Source organism: Mustela putorius, unplaced genomic scaffold, assembly GCF_011764305.1.
Source record: "Mustela putorius furo isolate JIRA1106 unplaced genomic scaffold, ASM1176430v1.1 tig00003962_pilon_pilon_pilon, whole genome shotgun sequence".
NCBI classification, from domain to species: Eukaryota; Metazoa; Chordata; class Mammalia; order Carnivora; family Mustelidae; genus Mustela; species Mustela putorius.
In genome coordinates, this window is record NW_025422106.1 from 14,011,120 (window position 1) to 14,030,793 (window position 19,674).

The following is a 19,674-nucleotide window of genomic DNA, read 5'->3' on the forward strand; positions in this document are numbered from 1 at the left end:
ATTGGAAAGAAAGGTATAAAACAAGAGAGAAAAAAGACAGCACACAGGCAAGAGAGAGCTTATATCCAGTAACAACAGGATATATCATGCTTGAAGTTACGGTCCATGAAATGACTTATGAACTTAATTCAAAAGTATCTTTACATTTATTCATCAATAACCACTCTTAAAATGACACAGCAAATGATACAAACATGTAAAAGTCTCTTACTAGAATGATTCCTCTACTATGAAATAATTTCAGGAGCAGAAACGAGAGGAGGAAAATAAGTATCTACAACAGACTTTTTCTAATAGGCAAATGCTATTTTAATTAAGACTAAATTCACTGTCCCTATGGTGATTAGTTTTATATGTCAATAGGACTAGGCCACAATAACCAGATTTGGTCAAATATTTTTCTAGATGTTTCCGAGAAAGTAGTTTTTACACAAGATTAATATTTAAATCAGTAAAGTTTGAGTTAAGCAGATTATGTTCTATAATCTGAGTGTGCCTCATCCAATCAGTTGAAAGCCTTAACAGGAAAAAGCACTGACCTCCTTGGAGGAAACGACAATTCCATCTTTGGACTGGGACTGCAACTCTTCCCTCAGTGTCTAGATTTGGACTTGCCAGTCTTCACAGTCATGTGAGCCAATTTCTTAAAATCTCAAACTCAACCTCCCTCTCCCTCTCTCTTTCTCTCCATACAACTACACACATATATACCCCACCTCATACTGGTTTTGTTTCTTTGGAGAAACCTAACTAATATGACCCCCATACCATTAAATGCATCCCTCAACAAATGATCCCATCACCAACTGCATATAATCACCTTACCCTTCCTTTTTGCCTTATTTTATAAAGTGATACCTCAATAAATGAATCTTGTAAAAACAAAAGCAATCTCCTTCATCATACTAACGTTAGCAGGGTTGATAAGGAGTAGAAAACCTTTCAAAAATTGCAAGCCCAACTCAGCAGGTAGGTGAATGCCTTCCATGAACGCATCTTTTCATGGGCTTTCCACAGGTCTACATGCCCTGAACTACAGGGGGCTAAACATCAGGAAAACAGAAGTCAACAAAGCGGCTTTACCATAGCAGCCAACCCTCTTTGTAGCTCCCACTCTTGTTCAGCGCCTCTGTAAACACATCAGTTCCCTAATTCTCATGCTCTCATGTACTGAGTCCCTCTAATGAGATTATCACTTCACTTTTCGCTCTTTTCAACTCCAGAATTTCCATTAGGTTTTCTATAATTTCTAACTCCTTATTGAGGTGCTCTGTTTGTTGAGTCACTGCTACCACACTTTCTTTAATTTTAGAAACACGACTTATTTACTTCTTAAAACATATTTTAAATCCTTATCTGTAAAATTTAACATCCAGAGACTAGCAGAACAGTTCCTACTGCCTCCCTTTTTTTCCTCAACGTGACACACTTTCTTGTTTCTTGGAATGTGTCCTAACTTTATGTTGAAAACTCAACATTAAAATTATATAAATATAATACAGTATAACAACTCTGTAAATCTGTCTCCCTCTACAATGTGTAGTTACTAATATCTCTGCTCAGTTTTACTTTTCTTTAATTCTTATTATTTTAAAGCCTGGTTTCCTTGGGTTGCCCCAAGTCTATGTAGCTCAGTGGTTAGTCAATGATTCAACAGAGAATTTACTCAAATACTCAATAAAGGTAGTCATCCTTTCCAAAAGGATCTGTGTGTGGGTACTGCAGCACATTCAACATTCAGAACAGTATCAAGGCTCCCCAGATTTTAGTTTGGTCTCCATAAAAGTTACTATGATAAAAAACACATAAACTTAAAAAAAAAAATCTTAATGATGCTAATCTTTTATTTCAAGACTGAATTCTAATCTATTGCTTGTTTTCTTTTGTCTCCTGCTATCACCCTGCATATGAGAAAACAGTAAACAGAAATCACAAGACCAGAGCCACAGAAAACCCTAAATATGCTTTTAATTCTTTTCTCTTCTTTCTTATAAGAGTATTGTCTTACAGTAACAAGGATTTTAAGATACCAAAATTCACCCTCTGAAATAACAATACAAATTTTTAAGTGGTTCAAAGAATTTTTTTAATTTCCTTACCCAGAAGATCCAGTGCTCTTACAAACACCAAGGAGGGGCCTTTTTTCAGCAAAGTTATCACACTTTTGAGTACCTGAAAAGGAACATAAAATAAAAGGTAAAATAAAACTTTGGGAAGGATTCTTTTACACTTTCCATTATTTTCATGCTCTCAAAATATAGGCAGCTAAAAAGATAGCAAAACATTCATGACAAATTGACATAATACACTTGATTGAACAAAAATAGAATAGCTATAAATAAACATATAACTATTTTTTAAATTGAACCAGCATTTAAAATATCTTTTTTAAAAAGTTGGCACCAACTTCAATCTTATACACATGCTCCATGAGATCAAAAACCACCCTGAACTCCACCAACTAATTACCTAAGACTAGTATAATTTTCATGTCAAAAGTAATTAAAGAGAGGTAAGGACAGAAAAATTATAAAATTATAGGCCATTATCAATATACATAAATGCAAAAATCCTTTTAAAAATAGTAAACTCGGGGCGCCTGGGTGGCTCAGTGGGTTAAGCCGCTGCCTTCGGCTCAGGTCATGATCTCAGGGTGCTGGGATCGAGTCCCGCATCGGACTCTCTGCTCGGCGGGGAGCCTGCTTCCCTCTCTCTCTCTCTGCCTGCCTCTCCATCTACTTGTGATTTCTCTCTGTCAAATAAATAAATAAATAAAATCTTAAAAAAAAATCTAAAAATAGTAAACTGGATAGCAATATATTAGAAAAAAAATTAAATCTCATAACAAAGTTGGATTACCCAACTAATAATTTCACATTGAAAAACCTATTAATGTAATATTAATGTAATTCATTATATTAGCATTTCAACAAATGCCAAAAAAGCATTTAATTCTACATCTAGTCATGATAAGAACAAAAGAAAACAAACAAAAATAAGTTTTCTTTTCCCAATGATTATTTACAAAATATTGTATAACAAAATCATAGATAATGCTTTAGATCATTCCCATGATGAGTAATAACACAAGGATACCCAATTAACTGTTCCTATTCAACCCTATACTCAAAGCCCTAGACAGGATAATGACAATAATTGAACTCAACAATATTACTGGTTATAAAACCAATGTAAAATAGCAGCAACAAGCAGAAGAATAGTCAGGAAATACAAAAAGGCTCAACCTCACACATGAAAGAAATTCCATTTAAAACTATATTGAAAAATTATATTGAAATTTGCTAATTTTGAAGAAGTAAAAATGGTACTATGGCTATAGCTTTAAGATTCTTTATCTTTTGGAAATAAATAATAAAATATTAACCAAGAGGCTGGTACAGTATCTGGAAGGGGATAGTTCATAATATTTTGGAAGAAGGAGAATAGATGCTAATGAATTAAAAGTGGCCATAAAATGATGGGTAATAGGTTCTTAAAGATTGTTATACTATTTTTACTACTTCTAAGTAAGTTAGAAACTTTTCATTAAAAAACTTTTAATTCTACTAATATACATTGACCTTCACATAAGACCTTCTCAAAAAAATCCAAAAGTCCTGTAAAATTCCCTGGCCATATCAATCAAAATTCTAAATGCAAATAGCCTTTAACAGAGAAATATCACTGCTAAGACTTCACCCTACATATATAATTAGCCATGAGGAAAATAATTTGAATACAAAATTATTCACTATAGCATTGTTTGTAACAGCAGAAGACTACTAAGTTCCAAATATATAATGAAGTATTTCCCATAGCTATAAAAAAAAATGTATACTCTATGGAGATATTAAATGAAAGCTAAAATATATATACATATATATATATATATATATATATATACACACACAAAAATAGAAAAATACAGAACACTAACCCATCTTTTGTATAACATGGAGAAAGAAAGACTTATTTGCATATATACATACCTACACACACTCTCTAAGGATACATAAAAAATCTAAGGAGGGAAAATGGAAAATGCAAAAGACAGGGAACAAAACTAGGAAAAAAGCTTTCACTGTCCATATACTTTGTATGTTCTAGTTTTCAAACCATACAAATATATTAATTCCTCCTGAAATTTTGCTTTGTTTTTAAATAAGGAGACAAATTCCAAAAGAGACAAGTAAATGGTTTCATCTTCTGAGACAAGCTGGTAGACTGAAGACATGTATTTCATTTTATCCCTTCTGAAAATTCCAGTTAGAGTATATTAAATCAAACAGTGTTGAAAACTATATAATAATGCCCACAAATTTTGGAAACAGATAATTGATGACTAACTTAGCAGCCCTAAGTAAAAGTTCAAGCTCATCACGGGGGAAAAAAAAATCTGAGACTCAAACAATTTGATACCTGATTATGTCGGGTATACCTGAGATTTATCCTTATACAATTAGGAGATTGTAAAAGAGCTTGTGAGCTTTCTCTGGAGAATTTAACAAGTCAGTCCATGAAGACAGACCAAAAGACACTGTCAATCAGAAAGCTCCAACAAAGAGTACAACCAAAGCACCAAACAGTAAATTAAAAATTGACAAACACAACACAGAACTTTTGATCAGGTTTTTAGTTTGCCACTCACAAATATGTGCAGACAATGAAAACAACCATCTGCAAGTGTCTAACTCTAGACAGGAAGAAAGACATCAAAAATTACATATATATCTATATATATAATCACTTCACTAATAATTTATAAGATACAAGAGAAGATATTGTAGTCATGGAATAATATAAAAATGCAATGAAAAATGGACTCTTGGAGAATAAAAGGAGCTCCAAGAAATTAAAAAATCCAAGATAGATTATTTAATAAACTCAACACAAGGGACAAAAGTAAAATTGAGAAAAATTTCTCGGCAAAAATGTAAAAACTAGAGGAAACAGCATTAATATAAACACACATACACATAAAATGTTAAAGGAACAGTCCAAAGTCAAATTCTAGTCAAAAGTCCAATTTATAGATAGGAGAAAAGAAAAAAAAAGAAAAGGGAGAGAGAGAGAGGAAACAGAGATGAAGAAATCATCTATGAAATATTCCAAAACTTTTCCCAGAACAAAAGAATATGATTTTATAAGCTCTCTGAAGGTCTGGAACAATAGATTCAACAAACAACATCAATGCACATAATTTCATGATAGTGGTAACAAGAAGTTTCTGCAAGCCTCCACGGAGAAAAAAACAGGCTATTTACATAATCAGGAACTCCAATGGCTGCTTTAGATACTACATAATATCACAAAACCCTACAGCTAACACCATATAGACTAAATGCCCTCCCCCTGAGGTCAAGAACAAGGCAAGAATATCCACTCTCATCACTGCTATTTAACATACAATTGGAAGTTCTAGCCAAAGCAATAAGACAAGAAAAAAAGACACGCAGATAAGAAAGGCAGAAATAAAATCCCTGGGTACTGATGACTAATACACAGAATCAACAACCACAAAAACAAACAAACAACAAAAAAAAAAAAACCCTAATGCTAATAAGTGAGTTAATCCAGCAAGGTCTCAGGAGACAAAATCAACAAACAAAAATCAAATGTGTTTCCTTTTTAAGATTTTATTTATTTATTTGAGAGAGAGAGAGACAGAGAATAGGAGGAGGGGGTGGGGAGAGGCAGAGGGAGAGGGAGAAGCAAATTCCCCACTGACCAGGGGGGTCAAAGACACGTGGCCTGATCCCAGAACCCTGAGATCATAACTTGAGCTGAAGGCAGATGCCTAACTGACTGAGCCACCCAGATTCCCCCCAAATCAAATGTATTTCTATATGCTAGTAATGGATTAACTAGTAATGAGATTAACGGTACAATAACAATTTGTAGACCTGAAATTAACATTACACTGTTATTACACCAACTGGAATTAAACTTTTTTTAAAAAGTAAAATAACATTTATAATTGCTCAAAAGAAAATTAAATTAATAAATCTAACAAAACACATGTAGGATTTATATGCTGAAAACTGCAAAATGCTGATAAAAGAAATGAAAGATAATCCAAATACATGGAAATATATAATTGATGTGATACACAGATTAAGGGAACAGAAGAGTACAAACAGACCCACACAAATATGGCCAACTAATTTTTATAAAGGTATAATAGCAATTAAACAGAGAAGAACAGTCTTTTCAACAAGTAGTCCTGGAGCAACTAGACAGGCACAGGAAAAAAATAAAACTGGACCTCAAACTGGACCTTTATCCAAAATTAACTCAAAACAGATCACAGATTTATATGTAAAACTATGTAACTTTCAAAAGAAAATCTGCAGAACTCAGAGTTTGGTGAAGAGGTCTCAGACATACACAGCATCAAAAAGTATGATGCATAGGACCAAAAAAAAAGTTTTTTTAAAACAGGCAAAAAAATTAATAAGAAAACAAAAAACAAGCTACACATTGGGGAAAAAAATACTTAGAAAACCCATGTCTGACAAAAAAAGTCATACCCACAAAATACAAACTCAAACTCAACACTGAAAAAAAAAATACAATCCAATTAGAAACTAGGCAAAAGAAATAAAAAGATATTACACTGGAAAGAAGATATGAATGGCAAATAAAACAAAGAAAAGATTCTCAACATTATCAGCCATCAAGAAAATTGAAATTAAGACCAAAATGACATATAATTACATAGCGATTAGAATAACTAAAACAGAAAATCATGGTAATAACAAGCATTGGTGAGGACACAAAGAAACTAAATCTTTCGTGCATTCTTGGAAATGAAAAATAGTACAACCCCTCTTGAAAAAAGTTTGATGTTTTCTTTAAAAACAGCAAAAGAGGCACATGGGTGGCTCAGCTGGTTAAGTGTCTGCCTTTGGCTCAGGTCATGATCCCAGGTCCTGGAATGGAGCCCTGCATTGGGCTCCCTGATCAGCAGGGAGTTGGCTTCTTCCTCTCCCTTTGCCCCTCCTCCCCACTCATTCTTTCTCTCTCACTCAAATAAATAAATAATCTTAAAAAAAAAAAAAAGAGAGTAACAATAACTTATACTTCCCATACATCCCAGCAATCACAGTACTGGGCATTTATCCCAAAGAACCAAAAAATTATGTCCAGACAAACCAGACAGAAAGTTTTACAGTACTTTTATTCAAAACAGCCAGAAAGGGAAATCATCCTAGATGTCATACAACAGATGAATATCTCTATACCATGTAATACTAATCAATATACAAGTAGAACTGTTCATATGTTAAACAACTTGGATATACCTCAAGAACATCGTGCTAAATGGAAAAGCCAATCTCAAAACTTTACATACTGTGTAATTCCAGTTATGTAATTCTAGTTATTGTCTACCAATGTCGTTTCTTGGTTTATATATTATTCTGTACTTATATATGAGGTAACCATGAAGAAATACTAGATAAAGGGTATGCAATACCCCTCTCTGGTATTTTTGCAACTTCCTAAAATATCTAGTATTTCAGAAAACTTGCTAGGATTAGTTTATAAATGTTTTTCTATAAATATTAAAAATTGGGGTTTTACTCTTTAAAAAGGTATGTATATCAGGGCGCCTGGGTGGTTCAGTCAGTTAAGCGGCTGTCTTCAGCTCAGGTCATGATCCCAAGGTCCTGGGATCCAGCCCAGCATCAGGCTCTCCGCTCATCAGGGAGTCTGCTTTCCTGCCCCCTGCCTGCCTCTCTGCCTACTTGTGATCTCTCTCTCTCTGCCAAATAAATAAATAAAAACTTAAAAAAAAAAGGTATGTATATAAAAGAATGAGAAAACAAGCCACAGTCAGGAGACATCTTTGCAAAAGACACATCTGATAAAGGACAGTTATTAAAAACATACAAAGAACTCAACACTGAACAATAAGAAAGTGAAGAACCCAAATCAAAAAATGGAAAAAAGATCTGAACAGACTCCTAACCAAAGATGATATACAGATGGCAAACAGGCATATGAAAAAATGCTCCACATCATATATCATCAAGGAAGTTAAAATTAAAACAATGAAATATCACTACACACCTATTAGAATGGCCAAGATCCATAACAATGACCATAACAAATGTTGGCAAAGATTTGGAGAACAGGAACTCTTATTCCTTGCTAGTAGGAATGCAAAATAGTACAGCCACATTAGAAAACAGTTTGGCAGTTTCTTACAAAACTAAAGATACTCATACCACCCAATCCAGTAATCACACTCCTTGGTATTTACCCAAAGTTGTTGAAAGCTTTGTCCACACAAAAACTTATTTTAAAAAATCTTTTTTTAAAGATTTTATTTATTTATTTGACAGAGAGATAGAGAACACAAGTAAGCAGAGCAGCAGGCAGAATGAGAGAGAAGCAGGCTCTCCACTGAGCAGAGAGCCCAATGCGGGGCTCAATCCCAGGACCCTAGAATCATGACCTGAGCTGAAGGCAGCCGCTTAACCAACTGAGCCACCTAGGCACCCCTGTTCGTAGCATTTTTATTCTAGTTGGCAAAACTCAGAAGCAATTAGGACATCCTTCAGTAGGTGAATGGATAAACTGTGATATATCTAGACAATGGAATATTATTCAGGACTAAAATGAAATGATCAATCCATGAAAACAACATGGGGGAAAATTAAATTTGCCACTGAGTGAAAAAGTCAACCTGAAAAAGCTACCTACTATGTGACCATCATATGACATTCTGGAAAAGGCAAAACTCTGGAGACAATAATGAGAATGATGCACTACCTACTGCACTAACCAGGCACCTAAAACTATGGAGACAATAAAAAGATCAGTTGTTATCAGGGGTTTAGAGGAAAGAGAGATTAATTCATAGAGCACAAATGATGTTTAAGGCAGTGACACTATTCTGTATAATATTACAATGATGGGTATATGGCATTACTCATTTGTCAAAACCCATAGAATATATAACACCAATAGGGAATTGTAATATAATCTATAGACTTTGGGTGGTAATGATATATCAATTTAGGTGTCAACATGGAAAGACGTGGATAGTGGGAGAATTGGAGGGTAGGCAGGGGGTACACAGGAACCCTCTGTGCTTTCCATCCAATTCTGTTATACAAATAAAACTGCTCTCAAAATATTAATTTTTAAAAAAAGATGTACCAAGTTCTTAAATACTCATGTTCATTGCAGCATTATTCACAATAACCAAAAGGTGAAAGCAACCCAAAGGTCCATCAATGGATTGAATGGATAATGAAAATGTGCTATATATACACAATGAAATATTATCCAGCTTTTAAAAAGAAGGAAATCCTGTTATATGCTACATATGGATAAATCTTGAGGACATTATGCTAAGTGAAATAAATATGCCGGTCACAAAAAGACAACTCCATTACTCTACGTACACGAAACATCTAAAGTAGTTAAACTCATAGAAACAGAAAGTCGAATGTGGTTACCGTGGGCTGGGCCTAGGCCAGGGAGAGATGGAGAGCTGTTACACAATGGATACAGAGATTCAATTTCACAAGTTGAAAAAGTTCTAGAGATCTATGTACCTACTTAACACTACTGAACCAAATGGTGATCTAAAGATGGTAAACCCCACGTGATTTTTACTACAACTAAAAACTTTGAAAAAGGTAGAAATAAGTTGTGCACATACATGGGTACACCAGTGCAAGCATGCACATTGATGTGCATACATACACATACCGATATTCAGTTACATTACACACTAACCTCATAAACATCAATTTCAAAATTTGGGATATACCTCTTAGGGGATTAGGATAAAGATATTTAGAAGAGGTAGCCAGAAACTTCAGCATGCTATTAACAATGTCTCATTTTTTCACTGGCTGACAAAAAGGAGCTGTTATATTTAGAATCCATATTAACAGAACACTCCAAAAATAATGGAGACTGACCCAGAAGAGACAGGCTAATGGTTATACATTTCGATTGTGACATGATATACCTAATATGACACTTTTAAATTGTTAATATAATTATACAAAATAGGTTAAGACTAACTCTATCATTCCTTGACAGACTATACTAACATGTGAATATGATAAAGATAAAAGATAAAAACACAATTAGTATTTGTGAATAAAGTTCTCACTATTTAATTTTCTAGGAGCTTATAACAATCAATGTGTTAAGTCTCTACAAATTACTAATTTACTATCGATTTGTACTGTTACTCCCGCTCAACAAATAAATCAAATTTCACAATTAACAATACAACTTCAATCAAGTACAAGTTAACAATTAACTCGCCCAAAGCCCACAGTATTTATGTTCCAAATTAATTATAGGTGAACTTCATCTATGGAAGCCCAATTCTTCACTCCTAACATATTTCACCTTCACCTTCAACAATAACCATTCTACTTCTGCTTCCTGGTGTCTAGAACGTCTTTACAATTTGTACCTGTATTATACATAACAATTTGATATTTTGATGAATAAAACATCATGTCTTTAAAATGCAAATAATACTGGTGAGAATGGTGTGATGGTTTTGTGTTTCTCAAACCTGAATGAAGAACTCCAATTGGTTTTAGCTACCTAACAGGTTATATCTGTATTCCAACTTTGCACTAGAAGGTCAGCCATCCAACAATTACTGAAGACTTGGATTCATCACAGATATTCAAAGGGAGCCAAGCAAAAATTTAAACAAAATAAAACCTTAACTTGCAAATGGCTTAACCTCCAACATAACTATTACCCAAACCAGGTAGGCAGAAAAGACCAGAGTCAACAATAAGCAAACAAATAATAATGGAACCTCCAAATTTATTTGAGTCATGCTCTTCAGTTTAAAAAAAATTTTTTTTCTCTAATTTCAGAGTCAGAAAACTAGGTAACAAAACCTTAACTCTGCTTTAAATAATGTATTGTAGATGGTTTGAATAAACACAATTTTTAAAGTGTTAGTATAAAAATTCTACAATCTCATGAACACTGTAGCTATTAACCTGATTTTTCATGCAGGAGAAATAGGAGCATGTACTCTCCATGATGCCTAATGGAGTCACCACCCTCCCATAATGTAATCCTCCAAATTGTAGAGGATTAACTTTTTATATATAAAATTGTGTTTATTTGCATGTACAATAGAGAGAATGACGTTATACACACCTGTTCTACAGCATTTAACAGAATGTAGCATGATGATTGAAATGAAAAGCGGCTAGCCAAATCCATCAAATATAAAAACTATTGCAATCCTGTTGCAAAGTCCTTTTGTTAAACTCCTTTTATTCTAAATCCTTTTAATTCTGTCCTATAACACTAAAACATTTATAAAAAGCTTAAAATCCTAATAAATCGCACAATTAAAGTAATGAAAATGGGTTTGCCCCCCAAGTTACAACTCCTCTTTTCCTCAACAAAATTTAAGACAGTTACATGTCAGAAAATGTTAAATAATATCCCCCACTGGTCTGTTTAATACAGACCAGTATTAAACTCATTTGAACCAAAGAGTTTAAGCTCATAAATCAACCTTAAAGATTTCAAGACATCAAATAGAAACCACTTCTGTGAAGATCCAAAAGCAGATCCAGAGGCAAATACAAATCCAACTCATAGTGAAATATTCCAACTCTACTCTTTTGATGTGGAGAATGATCTCTTAAATATAAAGATTTAAAGTATGCTAATACTAACAAAATTTAACTGAGAAAGTATTTTGTAGAAAATCTCACTAAACAATTCATCTTTCAGTTAATTAAACCATTTACAAGCCTTCCACCCCATTTGTTTATTTTGCTGAAATAATTTTTTTTTATAAAAGATTTAATTTGGGGTGCCTGGGTGCCTCAGTTCATTAACCATCTTCCTTCAGCTCAGGTCATGATCCTGTAACTGAGTCCCTGTAACTGAGGGTCCTGTAACTGAGTCCCTGAGCAGGGAGTGTGCTTCTCCCTCTCCCTATGCTGCTCCCCTTGCTTGTGCTATCTCTCTCTCTCTCTCTGTGTCAAATGAATAAATAAAATCTTTTTAAGAAAAGAAAAGAGGGGTGCCTGGGTGGCTCAGTGGGTTAAAGCCTCTGCCTTCGGCTCAGGTCATGATCTCAGGGTCCTGGGATCGAGCCCCGCATCAGGCTCTCTGCTCAGCAAGGAGCCTGCTTCCTCCTCTCTCTCTGCCTACTTGTGATCTCTGTCTGTCAAATAAATAAATAAATAAAATCTTAAAAAAAAAAAAGAAAAGAAAAGAAAAAGAAAGGATTTAATTCAACCAGTTTGTCATGTCCAGTTTTCCTTATAAATTCTCTCAATGTGAGCTTCAAGTTGTAGTGACATTTTACAGATCTAAAATTTAGCTAAAAACTATGATTCCATTGTCACAGGCAAATTTTATTGTATGATAATTTTAGATTCTGTAGAGATCTTTTCCCACTAAAAAGTTCTATTTTCTTACAAAATTTTCTTTAAAAATTATCTCCTTATGTTACAAAATAATCCCCATTATAAACTGGGTAATCCTCATATTTATCTCTTACCTAAGCAGGGAATTTTTTAAGGCAGAGAAGACAGAGATGAAATAAAAGAGATGAGAAAGGAGACAGACTCAGGAAACTAGATGGAGGTTGCAGGTCCATCAACCAACCACAGGGAGAAACAGGATAGAAATCATATTGCCTTGAACAGTTTTATCTAAATATGACCAACCAAAGAGATCTTTGCCATTTGCCTCAAATATCCAAAATGTGTGTATACATTTTAGCCTCCACAGTTTCAAAAAGCTTAATATATTAAAGACATTCGTTTCATTATTGCTAGCCTTATTACCTTCCCCCATTAGTTAAAATGTGAAGTCTCCTGTAACACTGAGTGGCATCATATTTCACCTTGATGATGTGGCCCTTCACAGTTTAGACGCATCAGACCTTAACAAGCACAAAGCACAAACCATCCATTTGACAGCAGATTAAACTGATATTAACGAGGCTAAATAACTTGTGCAAGTTGGTGTGGTACTGAATGCCACATGTGAACCTGAAAGAGAGTCTGAATTCTTTCCTTTGCTACCCTTGGCCTTGGCCGCTGAAAAAAAGCTACTATCAGAAAATTAGAATCAATTTCTTCTCTCCTGAATAAAAAACAAAAGTATTGACAAAGGCCAATGTATTTAATCCATTAATGCTTTAATTCTCTCACCTGTAAAATGAGGATAAATACCAACACCTCACACAGGACTGTTGTGAGGATTTAAAAAGATAATAAATGCAATGGACTAAGCAAGGTACTGCAACAGATAACAACTGAGTAAACCTGATGTAATGATTACAGCAACTGTCAATTCTGGGATGGCCAATCCATTCATCTGCTTTTCTGGTAAACAAACAAACAAACAAACAAAATAAACCAACCTGTTCACATCCTTGACTTCCCTTTTACTTTTCTACCATGGGGCCAATATCTCTTTGACCTAACTGTCTTTTTCACCCATGTAGGAAAATGCCAAGCACACTTCCGCCTAAGGAATGCTGCATTTTCTGCTCTCTACTTGGACATACCCAGCTATGCCCTAGTCATGTATCTAATTTACTCGCATGCTTCTTTTTAAGTCATGCTAAAAAATTTTCCAATCAGAAAGATATCGAAAAAAAAAAAAAGAAAGAAAGAAAAGAAAGAAAGAAAGATCATCGCCAATCAGGTTCTAGTTCTTTACCCTGATATATTTTTTTTCCAGACACTTAATAGCGCCTCATATTATACATGCTCCATTGTTTATTTGTCTCCACACACTCAAATAGGGACTCAAACTCTATGACACAAAAAGATGTGGATAAGAATGTTCACAACAGAGGCGCCTGGGTGGCTCAGTGGCTTAAAGCCTCTGACTTCTGCTCAGGTCATGATCTCAGGGTCCTGGGATCGAGCCCCACACCAGGCTCTCTGCTCAGCAGGGAGCTTGCTTCCCCCGCTCTCTCTGCCTGCCTCTCTGCCTACTTGTGATCGCTCTCTCTCTCTGTTAAATAAATAAAATCTTTAAAAAAAAAAAAATGTTCACAACAGCTTTATTCATAACAGCTTAAAACTATATTCAGTTAAATTCCATCCACAAAACAATGGATAGTTTAGTATATTCATACAATGGAATATTACAATAATAAAAAGGAAAGATATACTGATGATATACACAACATCACCAAGAACAGGCAAAGCTACTCCCTCCAAAGTGAAAGAAATCAGAATAGATGGCCTCTGGAGGAGATGAGCATGACTGGGAAGGGTATGTGAGAACTGTCTGAGGTGATGGATATGATCTCCATCTTTATGGAAATATGTGTTACAGGAGTGTATGCATCTGTCAAAACAAACTATAACAAAAATCTCTGCATTTCTCTATTGTAAATTATACCTGCATTAAAAAAATTGAAGCAAATGATTGGGGTGCCTGGGTGGCTCAGTGGGTTAAGCCCCTGCCTTCAGCTTGGGTCATGGTCTCAGGGTCCTGGGATCGAGCTAAAAAGAGATGAGAAAGGAGACAGACTCAGGAAACTAGATGGAGGTTGCAGGTCCATCAACCAACCACAGGGAGAAACAGGATAGAAATCATATTGCCTTGAACAGTTTTATCTAAATATGACCAACCAAAGAGATCTTTGCCATTTGCCTCAAATATCCAAAATGTGTGTATACATTTTAGCCTCCACAGTTTCAAAAAGCTTAATATATTAAAGACATTCGTTTCATTATTGCTAGCCTTATTACCTTCCCCCATTAGTTAAAATGTGAAGTCTCCTGTAACACTGAGTGGCATCATATTTCACCTTGATGATGTGGCCCTTCACAGTTTAGACGCATCAGACCTTAACAAGCACAAAGCACAAACCATCCATTTGACAGCAGATTAAACTGATATTAACGAGGCTAAATAACTTGTGCAAGTCTTTAAAAATGAAAAAATGGGGGGCACCTGGGTGACTCAGTGGGCTAAAGCCTTTGCCTTTGGCTCAGGTCATGATCCCAGGGTCCTGGGATCTAGCCCCGCATTGGGCTCTCTGCTCAGCAGGGAGCCTGCTTCCTCCTCTCTCTCTGCCTGCCTCTCTGCCTATTTGTGATCTCTCTCTCTGTCAAATAAATAAAAGTTTTTTTAAAAAATGAAAAAATGGGGGCGTCTGGGTGGCTCAGTAGGTTGAAGCCTCTGCCTTCGGCTTGGGTCATGATCCTAGGGTGCTGGGATCGAGCCCTGCATCAGGCTCTCTGCTCAGCCAGGAGCCTGCTTCCCTTCTTCTCTCTCTGCCTGCCTCTCTGCCTACTTGTGATCTCTGTCAAATAAATAAATAAAATCTAAAAAAAAAAGAAAAAATGTTGTTATAAAAATGAATTATATCTAGTTACACATGTATACTTTTTGCATATGTATTCCTTAATTCCATTTCTTTCTTCATTAGGGAATATATTAACAATTGATGTAGATGTCTCAAGGCTTTTTTCTAGGTGTGAATTTCTTTCTATTTTACTACAGATTCATCAAGCTTACTGGATCACAGGATTGTTGCCTTTATATAATTCTGGAAAATTGTCTGCTTATCTCTCTGAATATTGTATTTTTTTAAAAGATTTTATTTATTTATTTATTTATTTGATAGAGATCACAAGTAGGCAGAGAGGCAGGCTGAGAGGGAGGGAGAAGCAGACTCCCTGCCAAGCAGAGAGCCCAATGCAGGGCCCGATCCCAGGACCCCGGGACCATGACCCAAGCCAAAGGCAGAGGCTTAACCCATTGAGCCACCCAGGCGCCCCTGAATATTGCATTTTTAATTCTTTCTGTCCTCCTTCTGTTATTGCCTTTATTTGCCATGTTTCATATAGAAATTTTTGTCAAGAATTCAATACCAGGTGAATAACCTACCTAGGAAACAGGCAAAACCTTCACAAAAGGAAAAGAAACCCACACCACTACTTTTTGTTTTTGTTTTTGCCTTATATAAGGACTGATAAGCAGCATATGAGGATAACCGGTGTTTAAAAAACAAATAGACTGGAGGTGCCTGGTTGGCTCAGTGGGTTAAAGTCTCTGCCTGCGGCTCAGGTCATGATCTCAGGGTCCTGGGATCAAGCCCCGAATCAGGCTCTCTGCTCAGCAGGGAGCCTGCTTCCCCCCCTCTCTCTCTGCCTGCCTCTCTGCCTAATTGTTATCTCTCTCTGTCAAATAAAAAACCAAAAAACAAAAAAACAAATAGACTCTTACATTATATGTGAAATACTATATTATTTGAATATAGATGTGTATTTCCCTGATGATGAGTGAAATAACTTACACATCTACTGCAAACTCTAGGAGGAAAAAAGGGGAATAAACAACAACAAAAACCAAACAAGTGGAGTTCATCAGACAATAGAAGGGATAAAATAGAATATTAAACAAGAGTTAATGCAAAAGAAGACAAGACCTAATTATATGCTGTCTATAACAAATAAATGTTAAATATAAAGATACCAATATATTTAAAATAATCCAGAATAGAAATTAATCATAAGAAAGTTTAAATTCTATATTAATATTGGGTAAAGACTTTAGAGCAAGTATTCTCAGAGGTGAGGAGGAACATTTCATAATGAAAAAAACAAAACAAAACAAAGTCAAACCACATCAGTTCTTTGGAGGACAGGGCAATCCTAAATGGGTATTCATTTAACAACAGAGGCATTATATTTATATATATATTTTTATTAAAGTTTAATTTTTTTTAATGAATCACCCACATACCTAGTTTTAAATGACAGATAACCAGGGCTTGACAAAAATTAGTCATCCTCTACCTCATAGGCAGAGTGTGAAGACCCAAGGGAGGGAAAGTAGTTGGCGTATCTGGATAACTTCAAGGAGGCTGCTAGTGAGGCTGAGGCAGAATGGGCAAGGGGTATTAAGAGATAGACGAGAGCTAAGTAAATGAGGTACCAAAGGATGTATTTATAAGTATTTTTGGCTTTTACTTTCCATCTCTGAGTGAGATAGGAAGCCACTAGAGGATTTTAAGAATTAAATCATTCAGGCTTGTATTTTTGTAGAATCATGATATCTGCTGTATAAATAGAGGGTAGGATATAGGGCTTTATGTTCTTTGGTTTTGGAAATTCTTTTTTTTTTAAAGATTTTATTTATTTATTTGACAGACAGAGATCACAAGTAGGCAGAGAGGCAGACAGACAGGAGGAAGCAGGCTCCCTGAAGAACAGAGAGCCCAATGTGGGGCTCGATCCCAGGACCCTGGGACCACGACATGAGCCAAAGGCAGAGGCTTTAACCCACTGAGCCACCCAGGCGCCCCTGGTTTTGGAAAATTCTTATATTACTTATAATTTCCTTCTGCTTTCCCTAGTCTCTCTTTTTGGAACTTTTACAAGTTAGATATTGGGCATCTATAACTTTCTCATTTAATTAAAAAAAAATTTCCATTTATTCTGTATTTTGGGAAGGATTTGTTAAAATTATCTTCCCATTCTATTGAATTTAACTTAAATAATCTTAAAATTATAAACATTTGACTTTGATATGGAACTGTACATGATTACGTTTGTATTTGTGGTTCAGCAATTCAAATAAAAGGTTAGTTCAAATAAATTAGCAATTCAAAAATAGCAATTCAAATAAAAGGCTATTTTGCTTTTTAGGCAACCTTTCTCTAAAGAGGTTGAGGCAAAATTTCTTAAATCCTTATTTGTAGTATTGGCAATCCCTGCTAAAGTGTAAGTAATTAACATTTTGAATGAAGTGGGTTATTTTGTATTCTAATGCATATATATTCCAATATCTTATTTTGAAAAACATCAAGCCCCTGGAAAGGTAGAATGAGCAGAATGATAAACTCCTATTTATTAATATTTATTTTGGTCACATTTTAGATAAAAAGGAGGAAAAAGCCCACTTCTAGTCTTATCACTCTAATTAGCCACTCAATGTTATGTACACAGTTTATTTCCTTTGCCGCTGAACGAATTTCTCATTTGCTTCAATTTTTTTTAAAGATTTTATTTATTTATTTGAGAGAGATTTATTGAGAGAGATCACAAATAGGCAGAGAGGCAGGCAGAGAGAGAGGAGGAAGCAGGCTCCCTGCTGAGCAGAGAGCCCGATGCGGAGCTCAATCCCAGGACTCCGAGTTCATGACCTGAGCCGAAGGCAAAGGCTTTAGCCCACTGAGTCACCCAGGTGCCCCCCATTTTTTCATTTTTAAAGACTAAGATAAAAGAAAGGTGAGAATAAAACACAGACAATATGAGAAAATATGTTCCAAGTAAATATAAGATAGAATAAATAGAAGAAGAAAAACAAGAAGGAAAATTCTTTGAGAGAGATGACTTAAAATTCCAAAATTAAAAAAGAAAAATTTAAACATGGTGGTAAAATTATCTTAAAGGGCCAATATTTAAACTATTTCCATGTATGCCTAACAAAATATTTATAGATATCATATAATTAGCTTAGGGGTGTATCTCAAAAAATACCACATTGAGCCAAAATTCTATGAAAGATACAAAGGACCCTAACCTAGATACAAAACCAAAATACATAAGTTGGTTGCATTTCTATATACCATTGATGAAGCAGCAGAAAGAGAAATTAAGCAATCAATCCCATTTATAATTGCACCCAAAACCATTAGATACCTAGGAATAAACCTACTCAAAAATGTGAAAGACCTGTACTCCAAAAACTACAAACCACTGGTGAAAGAAATCTAAGCAAACACAAAGAAATAGAAAGATATGGGGTGCCTGGGTGGCTCAATCAGTTAAGTATCTGCCTTCAGCTCAGCTCAACTCATGATCCTGGGCTCCTGGGATCCAGCCCTGAATCCAGCTCCCTGCTCAGTGGGGAGTTTGCTTCTCCCTGTGCCTCTGCCTGCCACTCTCCCTACCTGTGTTTGCTCTCTCTCTCTCTTTTCTTTCTCTCAAAATAAATAAATAAATAATCTTTTAAAGAGAGAGAGAGAGAGAAAGAAAAAAAGACATGCCATGCTCATGGATTGGAAGAACAAATATTGTTAAAATGCTTGTACTACCCAAAGTGATCTAAAGATTTAAGGCAATCCTTATCAAAATACCAATAGCACTTTTCACAGAACTAGAACAAACAATCCTAAAAATCCAAATAGCCAAAGCAACCTTGAAATCAAGAACAACAACAACAACAACAACAAAAAGGGAAGAACAAGAAGATATAGGCATCATAATTCCAGACTTCAAATTGTATTACCAAGAATACTTTTGCTTTTAAGTTTTTATTTATTTATTTGACAGACAGTGATCACAAGTAGGCAGAGAGGCAGTCAGAGAGAGGAGGAAGCAGGCTCCCTGCTGAGCAGAGAGACCGATGTGGGGCTTTTTAAAGAGCATTAATCCATCTCTGCATGATTTAGAAAAATTCTATTAGTAGTGACAGAACAATGTGGTTAGAATCAAGCCACTGTTAAGACAAATTAAAAACATTAATACTGGGATGCTTGGGTGGCTCAGTGGGTTAAAGCCTCTGCCTTCAGCTCAGGTCATGATCCCAGGATCCTGGGATGGAGCCCCACATCGGGCTCTCTGCTCAGCAGGGTGCCTGCTTCCCTTCCTCTCTCTCTGCCTGCCTCTCTGCCTACTTGTGATCTCTGTCTACTAAATAAATAAATAATATCTTAATAAAAAA

General features: G+C 35.3%; 1 protein-coding gene across 11 annotated transcripts in view; it reads right to left on the reverse strand.

The window, feature by feature from the left end:
• BCAS3 (BCAS3 microtubule associated cell migration factor) overlaps nucleotides 1-19,674 on the reverse strand; it is a 584,626-nt gene that overhangs the window by 491,339 nt on the left and 73,613 nt on the right. For all 11 annotated transcript variants that reach the window (XM_013053630.1, XM_045070195.1, XM_004747243.2 and 8 more), the window contains exon 7: nucleotides 2,100-2,172. In XM_013053630.1, the coding sequence (XP_012909084.1) occupies nucleotides 2,100-2,172 (73 nt within the window). The remainder of the gene's footprint in view (nucleotides 1-2,099; nucleotides 2,173-19,674) is intronic.